The following is a 26982-nucleotide window of genomic DNA, read 5'->3' as shown; positions in this document are numbered from 1 at the left end:
ACAACATGAACGAAAATTAAATTAAAAATATGATTGCAGATTCCCAGTAAATCTTACTGGCTGCGGTCTATTTAATCTCAAAAAGTAAAATAAATAGAACCTTCCGGTTTTCAATAAAATGTTCGTCTTTTAAATTTAAAATTAGTTCCCCAAGAGCAAAATTTGGGACAACCTAAATTATGAAATAGACCCTACAGTTTGATGTTGGGCCAAATAAAATATCGCAGCTTTTTAACTTTGCACAGTAATGTGGTTGTCATGACTACTAGGCTAAATATAGCGTGCGAAAAGTGAACTTGACGTGACGCGCGCGAAAAATGGCATGCAACGTATGTCAACGTTGATACATGTTTCGTATCCAAATATCATATTATTTTTCCGCCTTTGGCGGCGCGCGCTTCGCGCGCGAAAAGTGGCATGCAACGTATGTCAATGTCAACGTTTGACGTTGTTGAAAATCAGTCACCTCTAGCGAGCCCGGCCGCTCCTACTAAATAGCTCGCCCAAATTTTAAGAAAATTCTTGTGAAAATGCCCTTTAGTAGGGGGTGCACGATCAAAATAAACTTGCTCGGATTTTTAAAATTTTGGTACCAATGTTTTCTAGGGACTGTGAGAATTTTCACAATACCAAATTTGTCATACCTTTTTGGAAAGATCAGTGAGTTTCGCCAAGGTGCCATATTCGATGGTGCGCGGCTTTTGGAGCAAAAGTAGCTAGGCTGTAAAAGTCAAGTAATTTGACCAAATTCGTCCAAATTTGACCATTTTTGTATTATTAGGATATATCTTCAGTTCCTTTACTGGGCCGCGCTCAGCCTGTCATTCCGCCTAATCTCTATTCGTGTTTATGAACATAATAGCCTGAGGTCCCCAGGTAACAGTTCCTTAAATGAGATCATTCTGGAAATTGGCGACGACCTTCCAATAGGTGATAGGGCTTTCACATCTGTCCAAAAAATTTGGTGGATATCGGAGTTGATATAGTGATCAAAATGGGGCAAAATACGCTGCTTTTAGCTGTAACATAATTTCTGATGGTTGGATATGCTTTAAATTTTTCGGACACTTTCCTTGTAAGTCTATGAGTAAGCTTACCAATTTTTGTTGCAATTGGAGGTCGGGAAGGATTCTAAATATCTTTGGTTTACGATGTCAACCCATCGATATCGTCGCTTTGCGAAGCAGAGCAACGATCGATGCGAATGCTAGTTCGCAAGAATGCTAGTTCGCGCGGCGCGTCGAAGCGGCGAAGTCCTCCAATAAATATCTATTTGTTTGAAGAAAATTGTGCTGGCCGAAATTAGCGCTTAAAAACCATCCTACAGTCGGCACGTGCGGCTCACTGTCGATGGCGCACTTCTTACCTTTAGGCATGAAAGTGATCTAGATCGGTGCTTGCTCTAACCAGAGCCCTCTCGCTTGCAGTAGCGCGCGACCGCCGTAGGCGGCAAAATCTACTTGTGAAACAAGCGCGTCACGCAGTACGCGTAGACACATGGCTATGTGAAATCGGTGCCATGAAAGTGATCTAGATCCGTTTTCTGGGTTGGGTATTAAACATATTATTACTTTGAATTTGTGATATAACATTTGACTTGTAGTTGTAGCGCGATGCACTACTGGGCCGCGCATCAAATAATTCTTCTCGCAACCGTAGATCGGCAAAATGCACCACTTCAGTTACTGTGCCGCGCACTCAATTATGATTCTCGCAACGACTCGCTAGATCGGCGAGATGCGCGACTGTGCCGCGATGAATTGACATCGTCGATTAATGCACCACTGGGCCTCGCCGAGCTGGGAAGGATCGACATCGTGAACCAAACATTTGACATATTGTGTCAGGTGTCTACGCGTGATATTACAAGTTTTGCCTTACTGCAGGCGGCGCTCAGCCTGGCATTTCGACGAATCTCTATGTTGATGGGCATTATTATACTTATAGCCTGTAATTGTAAAACTAAAAACAGTTGTTTAAGGTTAGCCTTCAGGGTTGCACAAATGAAACAGCGTTTATTGAGTAATTTATTTTATAGTAATCAGACAACTTTCTGATATAATATATATTTCCAAACCTAACAAGTAACTGTCACAACAAATACAAATACAAATCCGTTAAACTATCAAACCAAGTGCCAACTATCAAACTGAATTATCAAGCATATCAGAAACTTGGGCACGCAAAACATAATATTAATATTAATGTCTCGTCACTCTGCACTCGTATTCTCCTGGACAAGCAGGCAAGAAGATACAGTGACAAAGAATAGACTTTAACTATAGTATCCAGTTTCTAATTTCAAGTCTTTGGGTGGTTTCTAATATCCGAATAAAAGAGTAAGTACCAATCCACGAATATGGTCATCTTGATTCTTGGTCCACAATTTGTCCTCTTCAAAAAAATGTTCAAACTTATGTTCGTACGATTTATATCAAAGTGATGCTTCTTCTTTAGCTAATAGTTTGTCTGACGAAACGAAGGTTCCAATTTCTCAATTATCCTGTAAGATAAACTACTATGACATAGCATCATTTAATTGTTCCAGTAATTGGTTTGCTGACATTTGGAGTAGACTGTAGAGTGCCTCTGCTAAGCTATCAAGTGACGAGTAATCCGTTTGATCTTCGTCAAACGCCTGAAATGTGAAAATAAGCATATTATTTTGATATCGTTAGAGAACAGATTATTTATCAAAAAATTAGCATTTAAACCCGGGCGGGTGAAAGCAACAAAAAGCTACAAAACAGTTATCATTACCTTTAATAACATTTTCATAACATTCTCCCGGATGGAAGAACAGATAGGTTTCAGCACAGCATCGTCTCCGAGGAAGCCCCACGCTAAAGAGGGGGTTACCACTGCCATAATGGCGTAAAAACGGCCTGAAATAAACAGAATAAAATAATCAGCTTCAACATATTTTAGATACTATAACAGCTGGTAACCACTTACAAATAATAAAATCAGAGACTAAGAAATATCTTTAAACTTGTATCTGTAAGAATAAACTTGTAAAATGGCAGTAATTATAATCGTTCACAACTTACAAAGGAACCCATCGGGTTGCGCCTTTTTAGTTTTAGTTGATATCATTCCCCAGACTGCAGTGGAGAGCATGGTTTTCCTTAGCCCTTGTGAGATCCAACTGTTCCCTAAAACAGCTGTAACTGAGGCTGGAGGCTGTGGTGGAGTTAGTTTTGAGGAGTATGATATTGCGGAGGTTCAATTTCTGGAGGACTGCATTGAACGTTTTAGGGAATCTTATAAATGATTGAGGAAAAAGTTGCTTATTAGTTATAAAGGCTACTGCTGGTAAAAGAGTGTGGCTCACCATGTCCAAATCATCGAAGGAATCAAGAAGACAAAAGTCTATAACGATATCGAATATGTTCACTGCTGCTACTCGTCGAACTGAATTGATAAAAATCTTAACAATAAAATCTCATGAATAATTAGCTCGCCTCGTCCTTCATTAGCATAACAATCCCACAATATATGCTTACTTCGTAGCGTATAAAAAGTGATTTGGTCACTAAATAGAACAGTAAAAATAAGCAAATATCAGTATAACAGACCTTTTAATTCATCTTTAATGGACTGCAGGTTCCCCAAGTCCCCTACATATTCCATCATGTCGTCATAAGCCTGGCAGAAAGTTGGGGTGTCGGCCCCTGCCAATTCTAAAAGTTTCTCTGTGTTGCTCCGTCCAATGTCTACCATCCAACTTCGTTGATCTGGAATCTTCATTAACCGATCAAATGCGAGCCTCAGACATTGAACCTGAGGGATGGTTAGCATTTTATGATGGTAAAGACTGACCAAGATTATGTAAACCGAATGAAATCAATTACACCCGAATGTAAATCTAGCTCTCATTTTTAACTTTAAACCTTGACGAGGTATTCGCTTGGTGAGGAGAGACTGAACTGCAGAAAACGATTCTTACGACACTGAAACTCCTTCACTTTGTGCAGGAACATCTGGTCCTGAGAGAATATGAACTAAACTAACTAACATATCAGATGGTGGGCGAAGCCCTGGAATTCATCCACAAAATCTAACAAAACAGCTATCACGATGTTCCAAATGGACATTAGACCGGTTCATTTTACCAAAAGTTGTTCAAATAATTAGAAACCCTATCTTATTAGTTGCTCTATAGGGTCAGCAACAACCAAAAAAAATTTTTTGACTCTAGTGTTTCGGATAATGTCTCCATGGGCCACGCCCATTTTTATGGCGTTTCTTATACAGGTAAAATTCTCTAAATCGCCAATTTAGTCATGAAGGAGTATGGAAGGAGTTCTAAATGTGTGCTCCTCTAATATAAACAGTAGAAAATGGTTAACTTTAGTCGAGGTCTCAGGTCTCTACAATGTCGGGAAGTTCCTGCAGGAGTTTGCGCATTGCGCTGAAGCGTGAGATTCACTGCGCCAAAAGCGAAGGTCGTAGAGACATGAGACCTTGACTAAAGTTAACCATTTTACACCATTACTATAAGAGTGTGACACTTTCAGAGTCCTGAACACACTCCTATATCTCTTAATCGTCAATTATATGAATTTTACCTGTTAAAATATATCATCTTTAACTGAAATCAATTTAGTTTAACACTGTTAGCTTTAAAAAAGAAATGAATTTACTTCACACCAAACTAACACACAATCTGAGAGTATACAAAAGGAAGGTTTTCTTGGAGACGACCTGGACCGAGCATTAAAATAGTGCACATAGCTGCTGTCATTGTCAAGACTCAAGAATGAGAGGGTCTAGTTGTGGGATTATGCTGGATAACAGATATGATAAGTGGCAACATCCTACAAAAGAATGTTAGCTTACTAAGGAATTTTCCTCTTACCGAATCATACAAGAAGTTCCTCCTAGTCCTAAGCATTATCTTGTTTCGGAGGGAATGAGTGATTTAAAATGATGAGGCCAAAGAAGAGATTCATCTGTTCCGTTCATAGCCGATAGTTGTGAAGAAGGCATTTGCACTCTGTTATTTCTAAGCTAATTTTTTTCGATATTTATAGCTATTTACTGATCTTGTCTTGACGTATCAGCAAGAGATCACTGGACCTCGTTAGTTGTTAGTCATGTTATGCTGATCCAGTTAGTGACGAGCTATGAAGTAATCATTCGACCTCATTTAATACTGATCCTATCAATGACGAGCTATGAAGTAATCAGTGGATCTCGTCAATGCTCATCCTGTCCGGACTGTCAGTGACGAGTTATGAAGAAATAAGTGAAGACCTCATTAATTCCCTTGTTCCAAGAAGATATTCCTCTGGTAACCAAACCCCTTCTTGCCTGCTTATAAACATAATATGAATATTCGAAAACCTAGTCTACCTAAATTGGAACTTGCTGACTGAATTGGAAAATGGAGAACAATCGAGAAATGATAATCAGTGCCAGGATATAATCAAAGTTGAATTTGGAATCCAAGGAAAACCTTCCTTTTTTATATTATCATATTGTGCGTTAGTTTGGTGTGAAGTAAATTCTTTTCTTTTTTAAAGCTAACAGTGTTAAACTAAATTGATATCAGTTGAAGATGATATATTTTAACAGGTAAAATTCATATAATTGACGATTAAGAGATATAGGAGTGTGTTCAGGACTCTGAAAGTGTCACACTCTTATAGTAATGGTATAAAATGGTTAACTTTAGTCAAGGTCTCATGTCTCTACGACCTTCGCTTTTGGCGCAGTGAATCTCACGCTTCAGCGCAATGCGCAAACTCCTGCAGGAACTTCCCGACATTGTAGAGACCTGAGACCTCGACTAAAGTTAACCATTTTCTACTGTTTATATTAGAGGAGCACACATTTAGAACTCCTTCCATACTCCTTCATGACTAAATTGGCGATTTAGAGAATTTTACCTGTATAAGAAACGCCATAAAAATGGGCGTGGCCCATGGAGACATTATCCGAAACACTAGAGTCAAAAATTTTTTTTTGGTTGTTGCTGACCCTATAGAGCAACTAATAAGATAGGGTTTCTAATTATTTGAACAACTTTTGGTAAAATGAACCGGTCTAATGGACATATTACAAGTTACAACCGTTAATTGAGCAATTTTACCTCATAAAATGCGGGTCCCACATTGTGGGATTCCGCGGTTGTACAGCAAACAAACAAGCTATGTCTCATAAACAAACAAGCTATAATGTCTCATACGAATTAAGTGTACTCGATCAACCCCGCAATTAATAAGCCATTATTTCGTTCGGAATATTGTGTAATGTGTATTAAAGTGTTGTCATGTTATTGAGTGTCATCTAGCTTTCTCAAAACTGAATGGAGTTTGCATTGTGTTCACTTTCCTTTGTCTGTAGCGAAATCAATAAAATTCAATAAAATGTACATGCGGTGTATCGCATTATGACGATCCTGCGTCACAATTAATGTCGCGGTTATCAATCTAAAGATCTAATGCCCTTTATACACTAATACACACGTACAATGTACATATAACATACCTTGTACAGAGCAGGTAAAGTTTCCTCCCCCTTCTCCTCTTGACCAAGGAAGTCGAAAGCCTCGTAGAAGTCAGAGAGAGCAGCTGAGGACAGAGAGTCTGATCTAACACGGGAGCAAGGAAGCTGAGTGATGGATCTGGTGGAGGGTGCTTCTTGTATCGCTGAACCTGGGAGGAAGGAGGGCGTTACTGAGCGTACATGTAATTAGGAACCAACTGGATCAGTTTCTAACAGTTGGACCGGAACCGGACCGGATTTCAATTTTGGAACTGGAACCAGCTCGTTTAGGCATTTTTAAAAGAATCGGATTGCACCGGATCTGATTTTTAATAAACAGATTTACGAATCTTCAACACATTCCCTAGAATCAAATTTCATCAATATTTATATAATATATAGTACTACATGACGAAGATATTTAAAGTTATTTCGATCAGAAATCTAACGTGATAAAGTTTAGACAAACAAGTATTTTGCGTTTTGATCAACAATACGATCAAGTGAGGAACGTGCACCGAGAGGCTGATTGGTTTGAATTTCGTCCATTTGATACCCTTTTTTGAATACTAGATAACAATTTCGACCGTTTGAAACCCTTTTTGTCCATTTGATACCGGCTAACGAAATTGGATTAAAATAGTTAAAAATCCGTCCGGAATCGGGTTCAGCTGGATATCCGGTCGGTTCCATATGTAATTATTCACATTAATCAAAACCCACCAAGTGCGATTAAGTTTAAATGTTTAAAAAGTATGTAAAATAGTCAGATTTTGGTACCTGCGTCAAGTTCTTCAAGATTTTCTTGGATTATCTCCTTCATAACGGTTGAAGAGGCACCTTCTATCATTATACTCGACCTCATATTAAACTCCTGAAAAGAATACCTATTAACTATATTACATAAAAAATCAACAAATTTCCTCCGGAAACGAATAACTTTGTTATATGAAATCAACAGATTTCTAATCTCTTTCAATAAATATTGAACAACACGAATATTCCTATCTGTAACGCCAGCATTATGTACGTAAAATGAGCCTCTAATCAGTGCCCATATAAGGAGAAAGAGCTGACCAGCATCTCTCCCCAGAGCAGTGTTCCTTATGACGCAGCACTGTACAACCTCATCGATATACGTGCACTCTGCACATGTAGCAGCGCGTACCATGTACACTACAGAAGGTAACTCGGGGAGTAGTGTACAAGCTCACTGACACTACTCCCGAAATTGTACCTTCGGACTTTGTGTGGTTATGGCAATTACTGTTCTGGTTGATAGATTCAGTGACTTGAATGATGTTCAATACTTGCTCGTGAATACATTTTGTTTGAACAAATCTGACAGTTCTTTAGTCGAATTAGCTCTTAAAATTTTCAACGGATAGTTAACATTTTTAACTCCAGGGGAAGGCTGGGACTGTTACCATGCTCCTTCCTCTCCTCCTCGTCCTGTTCCTCCCAATTACTCCTCTCCCTCTCAGTATGTCTCTCCACCCCTACGACACAACCCCCACACACCCTCAGAACCTTGTTCAGTATCCGGTTATTTTCAAATCTCAACGTGTTGGGATAGTCCGTCTGATTCACATGCCTCAGAAACTGTCCCCCTTCCCAAAAGTAACATTCACCACCTGGCTGTACTTAAGGAACTATTGTAAGGAACCCGGAAATGAACGCTGTACGATTCTGAGTAGGATCGATAAAAAGGGGCAACCTCAGAGTCCATCTCTTTATTTAACAAATGAAGGGAAACTGGTTTTCTTTGCTCAGCTTGTCTCCGGTCCCGCGGATTTGGTTATTTCAGGATTCACACTACCATTACATCAGTGGGTATCAGTCCAACTAAACATCTACAAGTTACAGATGCAGGTACTGGTAAGGTACAGGAATACAGAGGAGGTGGGGAAGATGTTCTACACATACGATCACATGATCCAGCTAAACTATGTGCATTTTGATTGGAATTTGGGTGGGAATTTGTGGCATACTTCTGTAGATGGAGCGGTGGGGATGACAGATATTTATGTTAACCAGCATGTGGACCCGGGGAAGATTAGCTGGCCGACTATCAAGCACGCTATGTTCAAAATAGGTGAGATTTTTCATTTTCTGATTTCCCCTGATATACAGCTTTAAAACATTTTTAAACTTGAGGCGTTGTTAGGAAATTAAGCATTTTCGTCGCGTTTAAAAACCAGACAGGAACATGATACTATACAATGAAACCAGGAATCATAAGAGAAATTAGTCGAATGCTACTTTATGATATAGAATATTATAACAAAGAACTTAGATAGAATTCAGAAATACTTACATGCATAGTTCGAAAATAAATAAAAATTACAGTTAAAATGTCCGAAAACGTTCGAAATTTATTGACTACTTTAATACCAAAAAAATCAAATGAGATCTATCATTTACAAAAAAATACTCAGTCCAATAAAAATTTAACAATTGACTTTTCAATCAATAATTATAATGTTGACATCGGAATCGCAACCGGACCAAAAGCAAAAACAACGTTCATCATCTCACAAATCAGTAGATACAAACTTTTAAAGACTATAATGCATGCTTATTGCTTAAACATTAAATACTTTCTATAATACTTTAACCTTAAGAAAATAAATAAATACCTCAAAATTCTCAAACGAGTCACATGCGTTGACGTAATTTTGGAGATATTTTCCAGTAAAATAAAATAAACGTACTACAATTGAAATTTTTAGTTTGCTCGATTTAAAAAGTAAATAAAAATCAGTTTTAACAGTTTCCTAAATGGTCGGGAGTTGTTAATATGAAAGAGCAACAACCGCAGTAATTCAAACATTTCGATTTCTCCACCGCCACCTTATCTAGCCAAGATTTTTGAAACTCTTTTTTGCACCCATGACAAAGACCGTATGCCATTTTTGGGTCCCTCGGATAGGAAACCATTATGTCGTCTGGAATAATTCCATGTCGATAGAATTTTGTTTCAGGAAGAATTTCATAAGACCGAAAATGGTCAACGTAGCGCTCAGAGGCTTCCAACATTTCTTTTCTAACCATCTTCTTTTGAAAAACTTCCAAAAGTGAAAACATTTTCGTAGTGTCCACAGCACAGTAATCCAGTAAATCTGACGAAAGTGGTCGTTTGTCCCAGATAGGTGTTCCATTTTTCTGAGCATTTCTGATCTTTTCGCCTCCGCTATGTTTAATCATTTCACTCTCTCTGTCTGGGGCATATATCTGGATAGTTTTCTTCATGCCTTTTAGATACCTATAATTTTTCCTGTTTTTTCGTCTATAATCACTTTCCACCAACTGCAGGTCCAAAACTCCAGCTAACTTCACATCGTAAAGATGCATGAGCGCATCAGAATCATTCCTACAATCAAACATAAGCTTTGTCATGACGTCACTTCCTGATTCAAGGAGGTCTCGTAAACCAGCATCAAATGCACTGACACCCATCTTTGTGATGTCAAACAAGAACACTTTTTTATTTGCAGTTCCAATGTTAAGAATATCAAGAGTACCTTCTCGACATAAGTCGTACCCCTCACAGTCCACTGCAATCTCCTTTTGATATTTTAACTCCTCGACACATTCTGCCACTTTATCGACTGTATTTACCCATTCATGTTTAACGTAAAGAATAGATTCCCCTGATGCAGCCATCAGCTCAACGTGCCCTAAAATATAAGTTGTAATTAGTTTTAATAACGATATTTATTTAATTCACGCTGCAACAGTGAACTACAGCTTGATACTAATCGATTGGGCATGATTAGAAATCTACTGAGAGGTCCAGTTGATGAACCTGCCTATTTGTCATTGGTATTTTTTGCAAATAGTTTGAAGATGCCAGGACCGTTGAACGAATTATTATATTATTATATTATATTAATTATTATATCAATAGATTTCAGTATCAGAAAGTAATAAGTATGGCTAAAAGTGCCACAACTGCACTGTTGGGTTAAAGTTAATGCGAAAGCCGATTTCGGCTGTTTTTATTTTTTTAAATTTCCGAGGTCCTGTATTTTCGGTTAGGATAAGGATGGCCAGGTAATTTTGGAAATTGAGATTAGTATTAAATATGGTACAAATAAACGAGCACTTTTTGGGAAATCAAGTATCAAATTCTAATTTACATTAAAATTGAGTTTTTAAAACTGCACACATAAATTAGCGAATTACGCAACAAATCAAATTTCCTGTAGTCATAAAATCAACTGCTATTTGTCATTTACAATACAATTTGTACACTAATTGAACTAATGATAATTTTTACAATTAAAAAATCTATAATTTTACACCTTAAATGTAATAATATTTTTCTAATTCTTTGGGACGAAATGAGAGTCTCCACACTGAGTGGAGACTCTCATTCCGTCCCAAAGATTCAAATATGATTGACCCTATCACGAGAGCGAAAAAAGTTACCTATCAAATATAATCACTGATTGTGATTATATTTAAATCATAACTCGATTAAAAGCAATAACGTCATTCATCGTATAACTATAATATGAAAATCAATATGTACAGATCAAGAATAAGATACATAAAATCACATTTGTCTTCCAAACCGTTTTGATACCAAAATGTACATAACTAATTCTCATGAATTATTTGAAAGTTTTCATCACTTTAGTGACTTGTTAATCTTCAAGAAAAATAGGCATATCCCAATTCTAAGGACCTTGATAATAATTGTAACACACATTTTAAGGATCGGGAACATAAAGTATTTATGCAAAAGATTGCGATGGTATTGGTTGGTTTTCGATTCGTGTTATGATACGGGAGCAACAACTGCAGAAGTTCGCACGTTTCTTTTCTCCGGCATTTACCAGATCAAGCCTGGCCCTTTTGAATTTCTTTTTGCACCCTTGACAATCATTGTATTGTACTTTTGGATCCCTTGGATTGCTTCGCAAAATTTCATCTGGAAGAAATCCATGACGGTAGAATTTTGTCTCCGGAAAAGTTTCATAAGATCGAAAATAGTCAACGTAGCGCTCAGAGGCCTCTAACATTTTTTCTCTTTCCATTTTCTTTCGAAAAACTTTCAGAAGTGAAAACAGTTTCACTGTGTCAACAGCACAATAGTCCTTTAAATCTGGACTAAGAGGTCGTTTATCCCAAATAGTTGTTCCGTTACGTTTAGCATCTTCGATCTGTTCGGTCCCGTTCTTTTTAGTACGTTCACTCTTTTCATCGTGATCATATACCTCGATGCTTTTCTTCAATCCTTTTAAAAACCAATGATTCTGCTTGCTTTTCCGTCTACTATCAATTTCCACCAACTGCAGATCCAAAACTCCAGCTAACTTCACATCGTAAAGATGCATGAGCGCATCAGAATCATTCCTACAATCATACATCAGCTTCGCCATGACGTCACATCCTGATTCAAGCAGATCTCGTAGCCCAGCATCAAATGCGCTGACACCCATCTTTGTAATATCAAACAAGAATACTTTCCTATTGACAGTTCCAATGATAAGAATATCAAGAGTACCTTCTCGACTTAAGTTGTTTCCCTCACAATCTACTGAAATCTCCTTCTGACGCCTAAGCTCTTTCACAGTGGTTTTCACCTTAGCGACCGTATCCACCAATTTCAGGTTTTCGTAAAGTGTTGATCTACTGGATGAAGCCATCAGTCCATAAGCTAAAATGATAGTTTATTTTAATCAAACTTTATATTTTATTAAGCCTTTTCAGCTTAACAATTTTAGCACTAGAAAGTAGAAGCACTGCTAAGAAGCAGTAATTAAAAATATTTTATCAGCTTTATCGATAAAACGGCAGTGGCATAGAGTTCACACGTCTACTGCACAACGCAAAACTCGTCATTTAGACCAAAAATCGCGGCGCCGCGACAAGCCAAACTAAGAATAATCACGGCAAAATCGCGGCGAATTTGCGACGAAAGATAATGTATTTGCAGAGCTTGCAGAGCTTAATTTAAAAACGAATCACTCATCGGACTACTGGAATATACTAATCTTACTGCTGGATATTGAAAATGCAGAGGAGTAGAGACTTCTACAGGCTAGAAATCTTGGAACAGTAAACAAAATATTGATTTGATTCACAGAAATAAACTCGCCGTTCCATTCTGATACGGTACTACTCTATCGTAGATTTGGTTCATAATCCAGCATCATGATGAGGAGATACAGTTATTATCTCAATTCTCATAGTCACGTGATAGTAGCTGGCAGAGTCACGGGGTCGGGAGAGGCTTATAAGTGAGATAAAAGTCAGATTATATACAACTATCCTATGTAATCTGATAACAATAGTTTGTTGAGTAGACTGATAAAAACCATGATTTAAGAGAGGTGAGGCTAGCGAAGAGAGTGATTTAAACAGAATCGCAAAAATACCACAAATTGATGCGCTATTTAAAAAAAAACAAGTGAGGGAGGGAGGCCAGGGAGGGAGAAAGTTTCCGGTAATAGAACCACCATTATTTATAAATCAGTGAATTTGTGGAAAATTAAAATCAGATCATAAATAACACAATAATTCATAATCATATCTCAATTAAGGACAAAAGAAAATCATGATTATTTAGGCCAAAAATCGAGTGATTAACTTTATCATTATGTCTATTGGTCAACTGAATGTCTAGTAGTAATGGTCATGTTTATTGTTTATGTCTAGTGGTCAAGATTTAGGGAAGTTCTTGGCTAACAAGTGACAAAGTTACGTCAGCAGCTTAGATGAGAAGTCGTATTTCAAAAACAATTGTTAGGTTTTTTGGACAGTACTAAAAGTACGTATGAGACCGTCGAATTGAAAAGTGCGACTACTTTTCATTTTAGGTCAACAGGCGAGTGGGTTAAGAAATACTGACGGTTGTCCACGGTTCATGCTATCCTGATCATTATGAGCCGAAGTACATATTATTTTTGGTTTTCTAAAGTCCGTTCCTAGTACAGCTCCTCGATGTACAATTTTGGACTCGAGGCTTCCTCAGCTCCTTGTAATACGATCTCGGAAGGCAGGCCTCCTTTTGCAATACGAGCTCGGAAGCGGGAGCTCTGCCTTCAGAGGTACGTATCGAGAATGACTCTGACCAAAGATTTGTAAAGTCAAAATCTTTTCAAAGTTTTTCTAGAAACTAATTTTGTTCACGTTTCATGCTACTCGGATATCCGGCCGGAACCGGATTCAGCCGCGTGAATATCCGGTCGGTTCCTAGTCCGTACCTACATTCGGAAATTGGAAGGCTAGGATTGGTTCCATATACTACTTATAAAGAAAGTATATAAGAACATATAAGAACGTATAATATTTGGCCCTCAGATTTAGGATAAAGGACAATGCGATTTTTCGCGGAGAGCTGAAAAAATCGCGATTTGTCGCGGAGAATGGGAAAATCGTGATTCCGCACATGCCGCGATTACCTTTTGTCCTTGACGACAATATGGAGGTATCACGTAAAACAGATTTATTAACAACACATCTTTCTTCGATATCACCTCCTGATGAAAGAATGAGCAAGAGTGTCCTACATATGCTCCTTAACAAAGTAACAACTCCTTAACAAAGTAACAACAACTCCCTCAAAAGCTGTAAAGAAAGTAGGTGGACTAAGATATAATTACTAACTCTAAAAAGAAATTGAATAGAAAACACAACATTTGTGTAACTGAACACACACAACAGTTAAACGAAATTTGAATGAAATCAAAGTTTAAATGAAATTAAAGTTTAAATGAAATTAAAGTTAAATGAAATTACTTGACGACGTAACAGGGAATCATCTAGAAAGCTATTGTCAAAACAATGAAAAAAGCCGGCAAATTCTATACACTTTTAAGTAATACCCCGTACGCGGTAAGGCTGACAGATTGTCAGCTCTCACGCGATTATCTCATCACTTTTCAGCACTAGGTAACGGTTGGCTGGCAGAAACACTGGCAGCTCACTGAGCAGTACTATATTATAGTGATATCTATGACATAGGTGCTATATAAACTATAATTATAAGTTACAAATAGTGACAAACCGGCAGGCACCTCTACTGGGCCTCAAAAAAGCCAATACTCCCTACGTTCCAGATTCCTAATGGCATACCTATGAGCATAATAACGACTTGGTTCAAATACTCGTCTTTATTGAATAGTCATCTGGCCAGTGACACAATTAGCACCCTGTGTACAGTGTACGGCTTTGTCCTATAGAAATGTACAGTCTACTCTATCAGTCTTCAAGCTCCGAGTGATGAAGATATCAGATTTAATTATCGGATAAATATTGCCTTCTAGAGAAAGACAGCTCAGAAAGGTAACTTAATTCACAGTTAACACACAAACCTCGTGAAACTTGTAACACAGTGTCATTGTTTGCATGTGGGCTTTATTTCCTTAATCATGTTAATAATAAGAATACATAGAATATCATAGTGTAAACATGCAGGGCTTTAGTGGACGAACAGGATTGTTACATCTTATCTTACTATATATAAAGCGAGACGATATGTATATAGATATGTTTCTATATCCGTACCATTTTACTGACACCAAGGCATCAACTTTAGCACGGCATCAACTTTAGCACGACTTTCCGCAAAAACCGTAAAATTTTTTCCGCAAAAAATATATAGCCATCAAATGAGGTAAATATTGTGCCAACTAACAAAGAAATGTTGAATTTATCTCGGTTAACATAGTTATTGATTAGGTAAACATCATAAGCCCTTGGAGTGAGGCTGATGATGGGATGAACCATGAAATAGTATGGAATTTTAGGCAATTTTTATCAGATGAATTTGTCTGAAATCACTCTTGAATGTTTGATCATTGAACTTTGATTAAACTTCGTGAGGATGCGCTTTAATTTAATACGATTCATGCGATTTTAGCTTACAAATAAAACCAAAATATCAAAATTCACGATAAAATTAACGAAATACAGATAGAGCCCAGTAAAAAACTAGCAAAACTAAAAGCCCCGGTGAACTTTGGCCTGATGACGACATAACGCTGTTATGAATATGATAACAGGAACGATTACTGAGCTATAGATTTAGATTTTTTACAATTTGAGGGTACCTTACAAGACATTTTTGTGGCGGACCAATTTGCGACGACCGAAATTTTGGCGGTCCGAAAATATGGCGAAATTGAACAAAAACCGTCACATTTCGGACGTCACAGAAAATAAGGGTATTTTTCATCATTTTTTTTTCCGGAACAAGATTTTCCGGAACAAGATCCTTTTTAAATTGACTTGAGTAATAAGATGATTACTGATTAGTGCTGATTTTAGTATTTCAATCTAAAATCTAAATTTTACTCTACTGATCAATGACAGTATATCTGCATCACATGACTTATTGAGTTTGGTATTAAATTGTTTATCTTGACTTAGTCTCTTAGTCTCTTATAAGACGTTTATGTTAGCACATAAATGTAATTTATTGTAAATTTTAAAAGTATTACTTGACATTAAATTCATCATGGAATATTGTGTTTATTTGTCCCACCATCATATCACTAACTTTTCAAGAACAAAATGAATCGATGAAGCCACAATTATTGGAATAAGCTAAAAATAATGCGACGGATTCTATTACGACGACCGAAATTTTGGCGGTCCGAAAATATGGCGAAATTTCGGGAAAACCGTCGCATTTCGTACGTTATAAAAATGTCTTGTAAGGTATACTCAAAATAAAAAGGGGACGGTTAAACCACTATCGTGCATACGAATTATTCAATCAAAATATTCACTATAAAGTCACAAAGAAGCTTGGACAAGAAGCTTGGACATATCGTGTAGAATTCAGATGATTCTACATAGCAGTCTCCGTGTAACCCTCTGTCATCTCTGAGCAGTTCTCGTTTTGGTATCCAGTAATCCCCCTGGGTGAAACAAATCCCTCTGTTGCAATTGAATTTACCACAACTTGAGATGCCGATTGTCTACGTGAAGGAACTGGGTCAGCTGTCTCAACTGATTTTGAAGTTCTTCTTGGTAAGGCTGTCGAATGTCTTCTCTTTGAGCTGTGTTCAACATGATTTTCCGCCTTAATTTGTGGAAACTCACCTGTTGTATGCTTGATCTGACGAATAATCTTGATGCAGAGAGCGCATAATGGTGATCCAGGGATGACTGAGCAGCTAAGCTCTGACATCCCGAACACTTTGAGACACGCTTCACAGCTCCTGGGAGGGTCATGTGCCTCTCTAGGGATCCATATCAGAATGTTGTGAGGAACGTACGCATTCCGATAAAACACCTCTTTGGGGAATGTTCTGTAGGAACGGAAATAGTCGGCGTACCGTTTTGAGCTTTCAAGCACAAGGGACATTTGCTCGACACTTTTGTTTCGCTTCAGAACATCGTTAAGTGCGAATAGAGAGTTAACATCAGCTGCAAGGCTGTCTATCAACTCAGGACTAAGAGGTCGCACAGTCCAGGGATTCGTCTCTGTTCTGCTAGCTTCTTCAAATAAATCCATTCCCCTGTGCTTTGCAATTTTGTTCTGGATGTCGTTGGCATACGTTTCCAAACACTCATCCATATCCCGCAGTAGTTCGTGGTTCAAACGGATCTTCCGGCGATGAACTATTTCCAGTAACTGTAGGTCCAGAACACCGTCAAGTCTTACGTTATGGCGATGTAGTAGGGCATCCGCATCATTTCTACAATCGAACATGAGCTTGATTATTACTTAATTTTATCTCGGGGAGAGAATCGTTGGATAACCTCCGTTCGCACATTCTCTTCATTTTATCAAACTTGTCCTTTATTTTATCACTTCTTCCCAGAACAGGTTCGCTGCCACATTCAAGCAGATCCCTTAGTCCTGCATCCAGCCAGGTCCCATGGTCACTGATATCAAACATGAACATCTTGCCATTTTGTATGCCAACACAAACGATGTCAACGGCACCAATTCTGCTAACCTTCAGTCCCTCACAAATCAAGGCAACCTTTCTGTGACGTTCAATTTCCTTGATTGCTTTCGCCATTAATTCTGGGGTATCGACCCATATATGTTTATTAGAGTTTGAAACACTTTCGGGGGCTGAAGGACTTGTTGAATCTTGAGAAGTTAATGGAGTTGGAGAAATATCTGGAGTTGACGAAATTTCTTGTGCTAAAGGAATAGCTGGATTTGAATAAATTTCTGAAGTTGAAGGAATAACTTGAGCTGAAATAATGGCTTGACTTAAAGAAATTGCTGAAGTTAAAGGAATTGCTGCAATCGAAGAAATTTCTTGAGCTGAAGGAACCAATTGATTTGAAACAATTTCTTGAGTTAAAGGAATTACTGGATTAGAAGATTCAGCTGGAGTTGAAGAAATTTCCTGAGTCGAAATAATTGCTGGAAGAGAGGAATTGACAGCAGGATTAGAGGCGGCATCATTTGTGTTTTCCATTCTAAATAAAACTCCTAGTACAAGCGAAATAGTGAAAATTAGTTCAGATATGTATACACAAAACCAGAAGACAGAAAAGCAAAATAGAAATAATCATAAGAAATTGGTATTTAAATCTTCAATCGTCATCAAATACCAGAGCTTGAAAAAATATATTGAGCAATGTGTACTCTCGAACTTCTCAAAATTCATATTTAGCAACGGAAAATGACTCAAGAGAGACGAACCTCTCAGAGTTAATACGAGAAACACTCGAGAACAGCTGCGGGCAGTTATGCTAACGACATTCACTCAAATTCCAATCCTGCTCGTACTTAATACTTCATCTAACGAAATAGCTTGAAGAGAAAATGGATATCAGAGGCTGATCCACATCCAGAAAAATCAGAATATGTCTGAGCTTTCAATTAATGCTATACATCATACATACAATACTCTTTTTCTATCTAGCACTCTGGTCTCAACTGTAGATAGTTCAATGTGTTTACAGCATAATGTCGATAGTTAGGACGTTGAAACGTTTGATTCAAAGAGGTCAAATTACCAGTAGTAACACAAAATTGTCATCAGCTGTTTTACTTTAGATAAACAAACATTTCTTTAAAAAAGTTCCCTCTTAATTCACTACATCGGCTAACTTGTGAGAAGACAATGACCTAGGCTAACAATGATACAGAGTTATAGATAATGAGTCCGGCTGTCACACCTGGTTCAGCTTTGAAACAACTCCGTTGCTTATTATGGTAATTTAACTATATATAAAGCGAGACGATATATATATGTATATAATCTGTTACCATTTTACTGACACCACGACATCAACTTTAACACAACTTTTCGCGAAAACCGTGAGAGATATACCATCGAAACCTTTTTGGTTGGGTTGAATGTTTTTATTGCCTTTTGACCAGCATGAAGAAATACAAATTTGCCAAGGAATAAGAACTTAAGCTCCCAAAATTTGGACCCCCAAGTGGTGTCAAAATCACTAAATAAATAAATATTATTTTATCGTGACACCACTTTAGAGTTAGACGGGTTTCCGCTAGTCTTAGTAACTCCGTCGCTGATTATGGTAATATTAGTAACTCCGTGGTTAATTTAAGTTACAAAACCTTTCTATGAGACTTCAGGAGCAGTGTAATTTTGTTTTTATAACTTAAATAATTAACAGGGTTCCAAACTTTAATGAAGACAAAATTGGGTGCTTTTCAAAAAATCTCAAATTCAAAATTAGGGGTACACTTTAAGTGAGCGGGAAATTGGTAGATCACCGACCGGCTATAAGCCGGTTATAAGCCGGCTATAAACCGGCTACAATTTTTATAGCCGGCTATAAGCCGGCTTATAGCCGGTTAGTAGCCGCTTACATTTGTTGTTGAGCGACGGCTATTAGCCGGTTATAAGCCGGCTATTAGCCGTTTAGGTATCAGCTATAAGAAATTCAGTGAAAACGGCTATTAGCCGGTTATAAGCCGGCTATTAGCCGTTTAGGTATCGAAAGTGGTTATAAGCCGGCTATAAGCCGGCTATAAGCCGGTTATAAGATATTAACTCAACTTCATCGTACTGAACGATAGTCAGGAGCCGGCTATAAGAAATTCAGCGAAAACGGCTATTAGCCGGTTATAAGCCGGCTATTAGCCGTTTAGGTATCGAAAGTGGTTATAAGCCGGCTATAAGCCGGCTATAAGATATTAACTTAACTTCATCGTACTGAACTGAGTTAATATCTTATAACCGGCTTATAGCCGGCTTATAACCACTTTCGATACCTAAACGGCTAATAGCCGGCTTATAACCGGCTAATAGCCGTTTTCACTGAATTTCTTATAGCCGGCTCCTGACTATCGTTCAGTACGATGTAGTTGAGTTTATATCTTATAACCGGCTTATAGCCGGCTTATAACCACTTTTAATACCAAAACGGCTAATAGCAGGCTTATAACCGGCTAATAGCCGTCGCTCAACAACAAATGTAAGCGGCTACTAACCGGCTATAAGCCGGCTTATAGCCGGCTATAAAATTGTAGCCGGCTATAAGCCGGCTTATAGCCGGTTAGTAGCCGGCTTATAGCCGGTCGGTGATCTACCAACTGGCCAAGTGAGCAAAAAACTGTTGCGTCAAAATAATTAAAAACTCCTTTGATTTAATGAAACGTAATCTAATAAAAATCAAACAGGTCTCAAGCCTAGTTGTGTTCATCCATCCTGTGCAGTGTATACGATAAGAAAAACTTTCACTCTAGTTTCTATTCCAATTTGTTCAAACTCTCAATAACAGCAGTCGTATCCCTCGCTCTAAGTTCAATCTTCTTACAAACCCTACACAAGATTGCGTGGTCAACACGCGCGAGCGAGGACATCTTCAGCTCGGACTTGTTAAAGTTCTTCCTACACCCCTTGCATTTCTCAGACACGACACTGGCAGTGGAAGATGAAGTAGCAGCGGAGAAAAGTAGAATTTTGAGGGGCAAGAAAGGATTGTAGATGAAGTCTTTTAAGGGTAGTGATTCGTAGGATCGAAAATAATTTGCATATCTGTCAGAGCCTTCCAGAACAATTGTAATTTCCTGATCCGTTTTCCGCTTTTTCAGGAGTTTAAGAAGCGGAAATAGCGCAGCAGTATCGATTGCACAGTACTCTTTCAAGTCAGCACTAAGAGGCCGAGCAGCGAAAATGTTGACACCTTTTTTCTTACTATCTTCTATTTCATCAACCCCCTTCTGTTTGATCATTTCAATCTTTTTATCCCTCACGTATGTGTCAAGACTTTTTTTGAGTCCTCGTAAAAACTCAAACTTTTGTCCTTTATTACGACGGTGAATAATCTCGAGCAACTGCAAGTCCAAAACTCCAGCTAACTTCACATCGTAAAGATGCATGAGCGCATCAGAATCATTCCTACAATCATACATCAGTTTCGTCTTGGTATCACTGTCCGATTCAAGCAGTCGTTTCAGTCCGGAAACAAAGGCTAGGGCCCCCAACTTGGCAATATCAAACAAATAAACATCCTGATGTCTAGTACCGATACTGAGAATATCCAAAGTTCCTTCTCTACTAAGATTCCACCCCTCACAGTCCACAGCAATCTCTTTTTCACGTCCTAATTCTTTGACGGCATGTTTCACTCCGGCAACATCTTCTACCCAGGTGATTTTATAGCGGGATGAGCTTGAAGAGGCCATAATACCTTTAAAATATGATATTGATTAGCTAAACTTGAAAAACTTGAATAACTGAGGTAAGAAAATAAATACGGCAGTAATGCAACAAAACGAACGAGCCGTCCTAGAATATGCGTAATGTGTATAATGAATGCTGGTGTACAGTAGTAATTATATACTCCGTTTGGCTGGCAGATTTGTTAGCTCTCGCACGATTATCTCATCACTTTGCAGGACTAGGTAACGGTTGGCTGGCAGAAACACTGGCAGCTCACTGAGCACTGCTTTACGTATAACGTATATAGTGATATCTATAATACTATAAACTAGATTTATGAGTTACAAATAGTCAAGAACCGCAACCGTGTAAAGGGGGGGGGGGGGGGGGGGGGGGTCCAAGGGGAACTTTGGGGAGTTTTGGGGAACTTTTTTTTGGGGAACTTCAGGAAACCTGGGGGACTTTCCCAAAGTTCCCCAAAAAATTATCAATGAAACAAATAATTTTGGGGAATTTTGGGGAACTTTTTTTTGGGGAACTTCAGAAAGTTCCCCAAAATTCCCCAAAGTTCCCCAAAGTTCCCCAAAAAAATTATCATGCCAAACAAATTATCATGCTGCAAGTATCAACAAGTAAGTTAAGATTATACCTTATAATAACATACATGTTAACATTAATGGGTATTAATGTATATTAGAGAAATTTTGAATAATTTTGAATAATTTTGAATAATTTTAAATAATTTTGAATAATTTTGGGGAATTTTGGGGAACTTTGGGGAGTTTTGGGGAACTTTTTTTTGGGGAACTTCAGAAATCTTGGGGGACTTTCCCAAAGTTCCCCAAAGTTCCCCTTGGACCCCCCCCCTGTAAAGCATTCGTTCTCCAAAATAAATCATACTATATTAGCGACAAGAGAAACGCCATTGTTTGACGTGAGTAGAGCGAGGACTCCTCAAACTACATTAAATATATTATGTACTACATTCTCCTTCACTAGCATCCTGTGCGATTATGCCATATTTCTTAAATAAGTTAAGTTCTAAACTTTATGAAATATGATCTACTAAAGCGGCATATAAACATAAATATTCATTGGAACGCACTGAACAGTAACTCTACAACGAGTGTAGAGTTCTCATCACTAGCCGTTACCAATGTATAAAATACTCAGGTAACGGTACGACACCTACCTGTAACATGATGAGGTACAATCTGTACGAGCTTATGGGAAGCAAGACCGGCTTCAAACCCTCCAAGACTACATTCTTACATTCCAAGATGAGAAGGAACATGATGCGTTTGAGGATACGGCTAATAAAGTGGGAGAACAGCTCCTTAAACAGGCTTATCCTCTGCTAGATGACGGTAATATCGCTGTTTTTTTTATTTTTTATTTTTTTTATTTTTATCTAGACACTTATTTTACTTCGGTGTATTCCAACAGCCACAATGTTACACAAGTGCAACCAGCCAATTACAGGAAGCCGAAGGATCTTTTTGGCCAGTGACGGTTAAGGTAGTGTGTACCATACTTTCTTCGTCCGAGACTTTGCTGCAATGTGCAGCTCCTCATTTAACCCTCACACCCGATTTCTCGAGTGTTTCGAACTCGCAACCTAACGATTGTAAGACAGGCGTTCTAACCAACTGCGCTACCTGGCCGTTAAAATCTCACTCTGCGTTTTGTAAAAAACCAACCCATATTTATACTTCTTTAGTATAATAAGATACGCTGAAACTTATTGTTCACTCCAAATTACTTAAATTAAATTCTTAACATAAATACAAAAATTTCAAGAAACTATACATGCATCCCACTACAGGCAAAGTAATTGAAGGCTACAAACTCCTGGCACAGGCAGAGTGTTACGGCAGTATAAACGCAACCTACACCAGGGTGGTGCTAGAAGCACCCGACTACCCTCCCAACGGTAAGGAGTTCCTGGAGGGGTCCCTGAAAGGGGACATTCTCAGCGACCTAGCGCTCGCTTTCAGGCACCGACTCGACACCCCATCTGAGATTCCCGCGGATTGTGAGTCAGCCATGGTTTACTACGAGAGGTTAGCGCTGGAAGCACACGAGACCATGAACAATGTGACCCTGCACAATGTGTGGGCGGAGACAGTGAAGCTGAGCTCGGAGAAGGAGCTCTTTGATCAGGAGGGGGAGGCAGGAGAGCAGCATAGGAAGAACGTGGAGCTGGCGGTGGAGGGTGATGTTGAGGCGGCTAAACGGCTGGGAGCTCAGCATTTGGTGGGGTCCCATGGTAGGAGCAAGGATCTGAACAAGGCTTACGGTTACTACAAGAGGGCGGCAGACCAGGGAGACTTGCAAGCCATTCACGAGACAGCTCTCATGAAGATAAACGGACACGGGACAGAGAAAGATAAGGAAGGAGGGATGGAGATGTTGATGAAAGCAGCAGAGGCAGGGTTTGTGTTGAGTCTAGCCGGGCTGGGTTGGTTCCACAGTGAGCACAGTGGTAATCTCACTGAAGCACTAAAGTACTACAAGCAGGGAGCAGCTGCAGGGGATATAAACTCCATGTACTCGCTCGGAATGGTTTATGCTCGACCTGACTGCCCGGGAGGACCCAATCACAAGAGGCTCTCAAGAACTTTGAAAAAGCTGCAGCAGAGGGTCACATCGCTGCTGCCCTGGAATCTGGAACACTCCACAAGTTTGGACTAGGTACTCCGAGGAGCTGCAACAAAGCAGTACGGTACTACAACTGGATAGCGGTCAAACACGACAAGCTCGCCAGACTTACCCGACAAGCTCTTGACCACTACTTCCTGAAGGAATACCAAAAAGCGTTTGTTCGTTACCAGCTAGCCGGGGAAGCAGGATGTGAAACATCCCAATATAACGCAGCATACCTGACGGAGAAGGAAAACAGCAAAACATTCCACCCCAGCAGCTCAGCGGCGCTCTACTATTACAGCTTATCAGCACTTCAGGACAACAGACAAGCGGAACTTGCTCTGAAGTTGTACAACACAAACCTGGCACTCGTGAATAAAGAGGTTCAAGAGATAGTGGGCTCCAAACACAAGATACGGACTGTAAAAGCAGCTAAGGTGCAGTTCAGGGGACATATTCACGAGATAATGACATATCAGGATGATTATAATGTGACGATAGAGTATTCCTCTGCAGAGAGGATGGCTGTTGGAGTGGAGCTGGTGTCAGTGGATCCCTCCGACATCAACAAGACTCTCAAGGTTTGGTCTCAGAAGCTGATAATATCAAGTAAAAACAGCTACAAAACCAGAACCAAGGTGAATCTGGCAGTGCCTAAAGCACTACTCCAGCTACCAGACAGGGAGTATAACGTCCTGGGTCAAACTATACAACTGAGATGTTGGATTGCTAACATAGACATATGGGCAGACAACGAGCGAGCTGTGTACGAATACTCTCGAGATCGCAACTCTATCGAGATCATAGGACCATGGACCTCAGTTCATAAGTTTGAGAAACTCACAATGTGCCCATCTCTTACAGTCTGGATCCTAGCTTTACAGGATCCTAAATTCCCACAATGTCCAGTAAAACAAGACTGGACCAACAAGGGGTACCCCTTCATAATGGACGGTAAAAAATGCGGGATAGCTATCAAGGATGATGACTTTGTTTCACAAGATGAGGGTACGGTTACGTTGAGTCTGTGGTTCATGATGACTAACAAGTGCCATGCAGAGCAATGCAGTATCCTTTATAGGTTAGTAACTACAGACTTCTTAATCGGAAATAGTAATTAATACCTTAGTTTAATAAAATTATTTTGGATGATAGTAAATTTTAAACTTAACCAACATTTTGTAATGTAAGTTAAATTCCTCAATATCATTATTTCGACAGGTTTGACGACTCGGGCAGCCTCTTCTCCCCACTGATTACTATAGATCAGAAAGGTAAACTCCACATCACAGTATTCCTTGGCAAAGAAGGCAGGATAGGAGCCATTGACGAGCCAGTACCCTTCGGAAAGTGGGTCCACCTCGCTATCTCAATAAAAGGACCCCTCCTAGTCGGGTGTACCAGCACTGGAAAAACAAGCGCTGATCCAAAGTGCCAATACTGGCGCTTCAACGAACCTATAAATTACAATGAGAACGATGGTATGTGGATGATGGGAGGTAACTTTTACCTACCCGGACCCACGGGATATTTTGGGAGTTTGAGGTTGTACAGAGATCAGTTTCACGATGCGAGCAAACTCATGAGAGCGGTTTCAGAGCAACCAGAGGGTATTTGGGACACGAATAGTAGAAAAGGGTATAGCAAGTGTAAAAAGACTTTTACATGAGCGATTTTTATTTATATGAGCGATGACCCCTTATTTGTTTTAAATGTTGATTAGTAATTTAATACAGATTTTCGTTTCGTTTTCGAGATCATTTAATATCCAGTAATTAGCGAATAACTCCATGCCCGAAAGGAGCCCCTTACCTCATATTTTTTAATAATAAGCCCCAAACAAACAACCCCCTTTTTATAATGCATTATTACTACCTACAACATTGTGAGGCATGAAACACTGATAATAATTGTTACTGCAGGATAAAACTTGTAAAAGTTTAACTCAAAAACTCACGTCGGGAGAAAGTATAGCTTGAATCTCGTAAGCTCGGAGCAACATTGCTCGGATCTGCAAGCGCTGGCTGTTATCAGCACCTGCTTGTTGCAAGTCAACCAGGGCAGACTCATAGTATCTGATAGCTTCTTCAAGCTTCACATTTCCTGAAACAATGCCATTCTTACTACGTGAAACCTTTCCCAAACTGATGATATGACGTCAGTTGCTACAATAGCGTTAATGTTAAAACTTGATCACTAACATAACTAATTGCTAATGGTCGAATCTCGCAGTCAAACAGGACACATTTTGATAACTAATCATTTCCTTACCAGATTCGACTTTAGATTCGACATGCGGCAGCGGTTTCTTCGAGAAGCCTGCAAAGGTTACATTGATACTTTATAAGGACTGAAAATGAAAATCCAGTCCGAAAGCGTTTCAATATGATGAATTATTTAAAGGAAAGATACGTATCATTTCAAAATCCAGTCCCTACTAAATATCCTTACCACTGGTTAATCTTTCTCGGTAGTAGTATTCCAGAAACAAAGCTAGCGCCCCAGTCCCAGCAACCAATATTGTAAAGGTTAAACGGTTGTCTTTTGGGATTAAGGCGGACAACCCGGACTGTAATATTGCCTCCATTTCGCCATGCCGAGAAAGTACTACATTGCTAAGATATTGGTTTATCATTGTAGTGGTGCGACCAGTTGAATTACAAATAAGATCATTACAACCGATAGAAGGTGAGAACTGATTTCAGAAATATTTTAAAATATTAATAACAACTACACAGAATGGATACTGCATAATATTACATGGTTGCTCTGCCACAATATGCATAAATAGATAAATTATAAGAGTGTTCTGACCTGCTACATAACAATGCACCATGTAGTAATAAGAGTGGTAACCAAGATAATCTAGTCTTGGGAGCAACCAGATGAGGGTTGCTCGGAACTTACACGCTTAGACAAAGCCACAACCAGATTGGTGCCGCGTTTACGTGAATGGATGACTTTCTTAACGTGCGTATTGCCTTAAATGCCTAATTCAAATTTAACTTCTGAAGTACTTGCCAAACCCGACCCAAGAATTGAGTGAAGTGAGCAAGGGATGCAAGAATATGGCCACAGGCCAAGCCGAAAACTTAAATATTGGTAGTGTAGCTACCGACCGGGCCATGCGCACGAACAATAAAATAAACGCGCGTGCGTGAATGCAATTTTGGCGCTCGCGCTCAAATCTTATTCAATTTTATATCGCGCTTTCCAAAATAGTAGTTTTCTTTTCCTGTATGCCCCACATGTCACAAAGAACTTCAAAAGTTGT

General features: G+C 38.9%; 5 protein-coding genes across 5 annotated transcripts in view; 1 reads left to right on the top strand and 4 right to left on the bottom strand.

The window, feature by feature from the left end:
• Positions 1 to 26982, bottom strand: part of LOC134820871 (uncharacterized) — a 1079557-nt gene that overhangs the window by 105531 nt on the left and 947044 nt on the right. The window lies entirely within an intron of this gene.
• LOC134820874 (mitoguardin-like) lies at positions 1979 to 26355 on the bottom strand. Its single transcript, XM_063831520.1, has 11 exons — positions 26160 to 26355; positions 25980 to 26027; positions 25666 to 25811; positions 7273 to 7366; positions 6496 to 6662; positions 3894 to 3989; positions 3579 to 3783; positions 3335 to 3414; positions 3051 to 3183; positions 2761 to 2885; positions 1979 to 2638 (listed from the first exon to the last, which is right to left on the bottom strand). Exons 1-11 carry the CDS (start codon positions 26341 to 26343, stop codon positions 2519 to 2521), a joined length of 1398 nt encoding a protein of 465 aa, XP_063687590.1. The 5' UTR covers positions 26344 to 26355; the 3' UTR covers positions 1979 to 2518.
• LOC134820886 (uncharacterized) lies at positions 7877 to 25407 on the top strand. The gene is given in 5 exon segments (XM_063831535.1): positions 7877 to 8587; positions 22236 to 22429; positions 22888 to 23651; positions 23654 to 24789; positions 24930 to 25407. Coding segments are annotated over 3 exon segments (2127 nt in total). The 5' UTR covers positions 7877 to 8587; positions 22236 to 22429; positions 22888 to 23108; the 3' UTR covers positions 25378 to 25407.
• On the bottom strand, positions 10908 to 12217 carry LOC134821120 (piRNA biogenesis protein EXD1-like). Its single transcript, XM_063831784.1, has one exon. The coding sequence runs from the start codon at positions 12147 to 12149 to the stop codon at positions 11235 to 11237; it is 915 nt and encodes a 304-aa protein (XP_063687854.1). The 5' UTR covers positions 12150 to 12217; the 3' UTR covers positions 10908 to 11234.
• Positions 20039 to 21086, bottom strand: LOC134820976 (piRNA biogenesis protein EXD1-like). Its single transcript, XM_063831642.1, has one exon. It carries the CDS (start codon positions 21083 to 21085, stop codon positions 20147 to 20149), a length of 939 nt encoding a protein of 312 aa, XP_063687712.1. The 5' UTR covers position 21086; the 3' UTR covers positions 20039 to 20146.

Source organism: Bolinopsis microptera, chromosome 9 (genome assembly GCF_026151205.1).
Source record: "Bolinopsis microptera isolate Bmic1 chromosome 9, MBARI_Bmic_1.0, whole genome shotgun sequence".
Taxonomy (NCBI): Eukaryota; Metazoa; Ctenophora; class Tentaculata; order Lobata; family Bolinopsidae; genus Bolinopsis; species Bolinopsis microptera.
This window is presented reverse-complemented; position numbering and strand designations above follow the sequence as displayed.

What these genes read in the sequence shown, in the direction of transcription:
- LOC134821120 (XM_063831784.1), bottom strand. Translation starts at nt 12,149, where the DNA reads ATGGCTTCATCCAGTAGATCAACACTTTACGAAAACCTGAAATTGGTG.
- LOC134820976 (XM_063831642.1), bottom strand. Translation starts at nt 21,085, where the DNA reads ATGGCCTCTTCAAGCTCATCCCGCTATAAAATCACCTGGGTAGAAGAT.
- LOC134820874 (XM_063831520.1), bottom strand. Translation starts at nt 26,343, where the DNA reads ATGATAAACCAATATCTTAGCAATGTAGTACTTTCTCGGCATGGCGAA. An exon ending in CCGAGAAAGATTAACCAGTG is followed by an intron (nt 26,028 to 26,159) that starts GTAAGGATATTT and finishes TAACCTTTGCAG; the next exon opens with GCTTCTCGAAGAAACCGCTG. An exon ending in CAAGCGAATACCTCGTCAAG is followed by an intron (nt 3,784 to 3,893) that starts GTTTAAAGTTAA and finishes ACCATCCCTCAG; the next exon opens with GTTCAATGTCTGAGGCTCGC.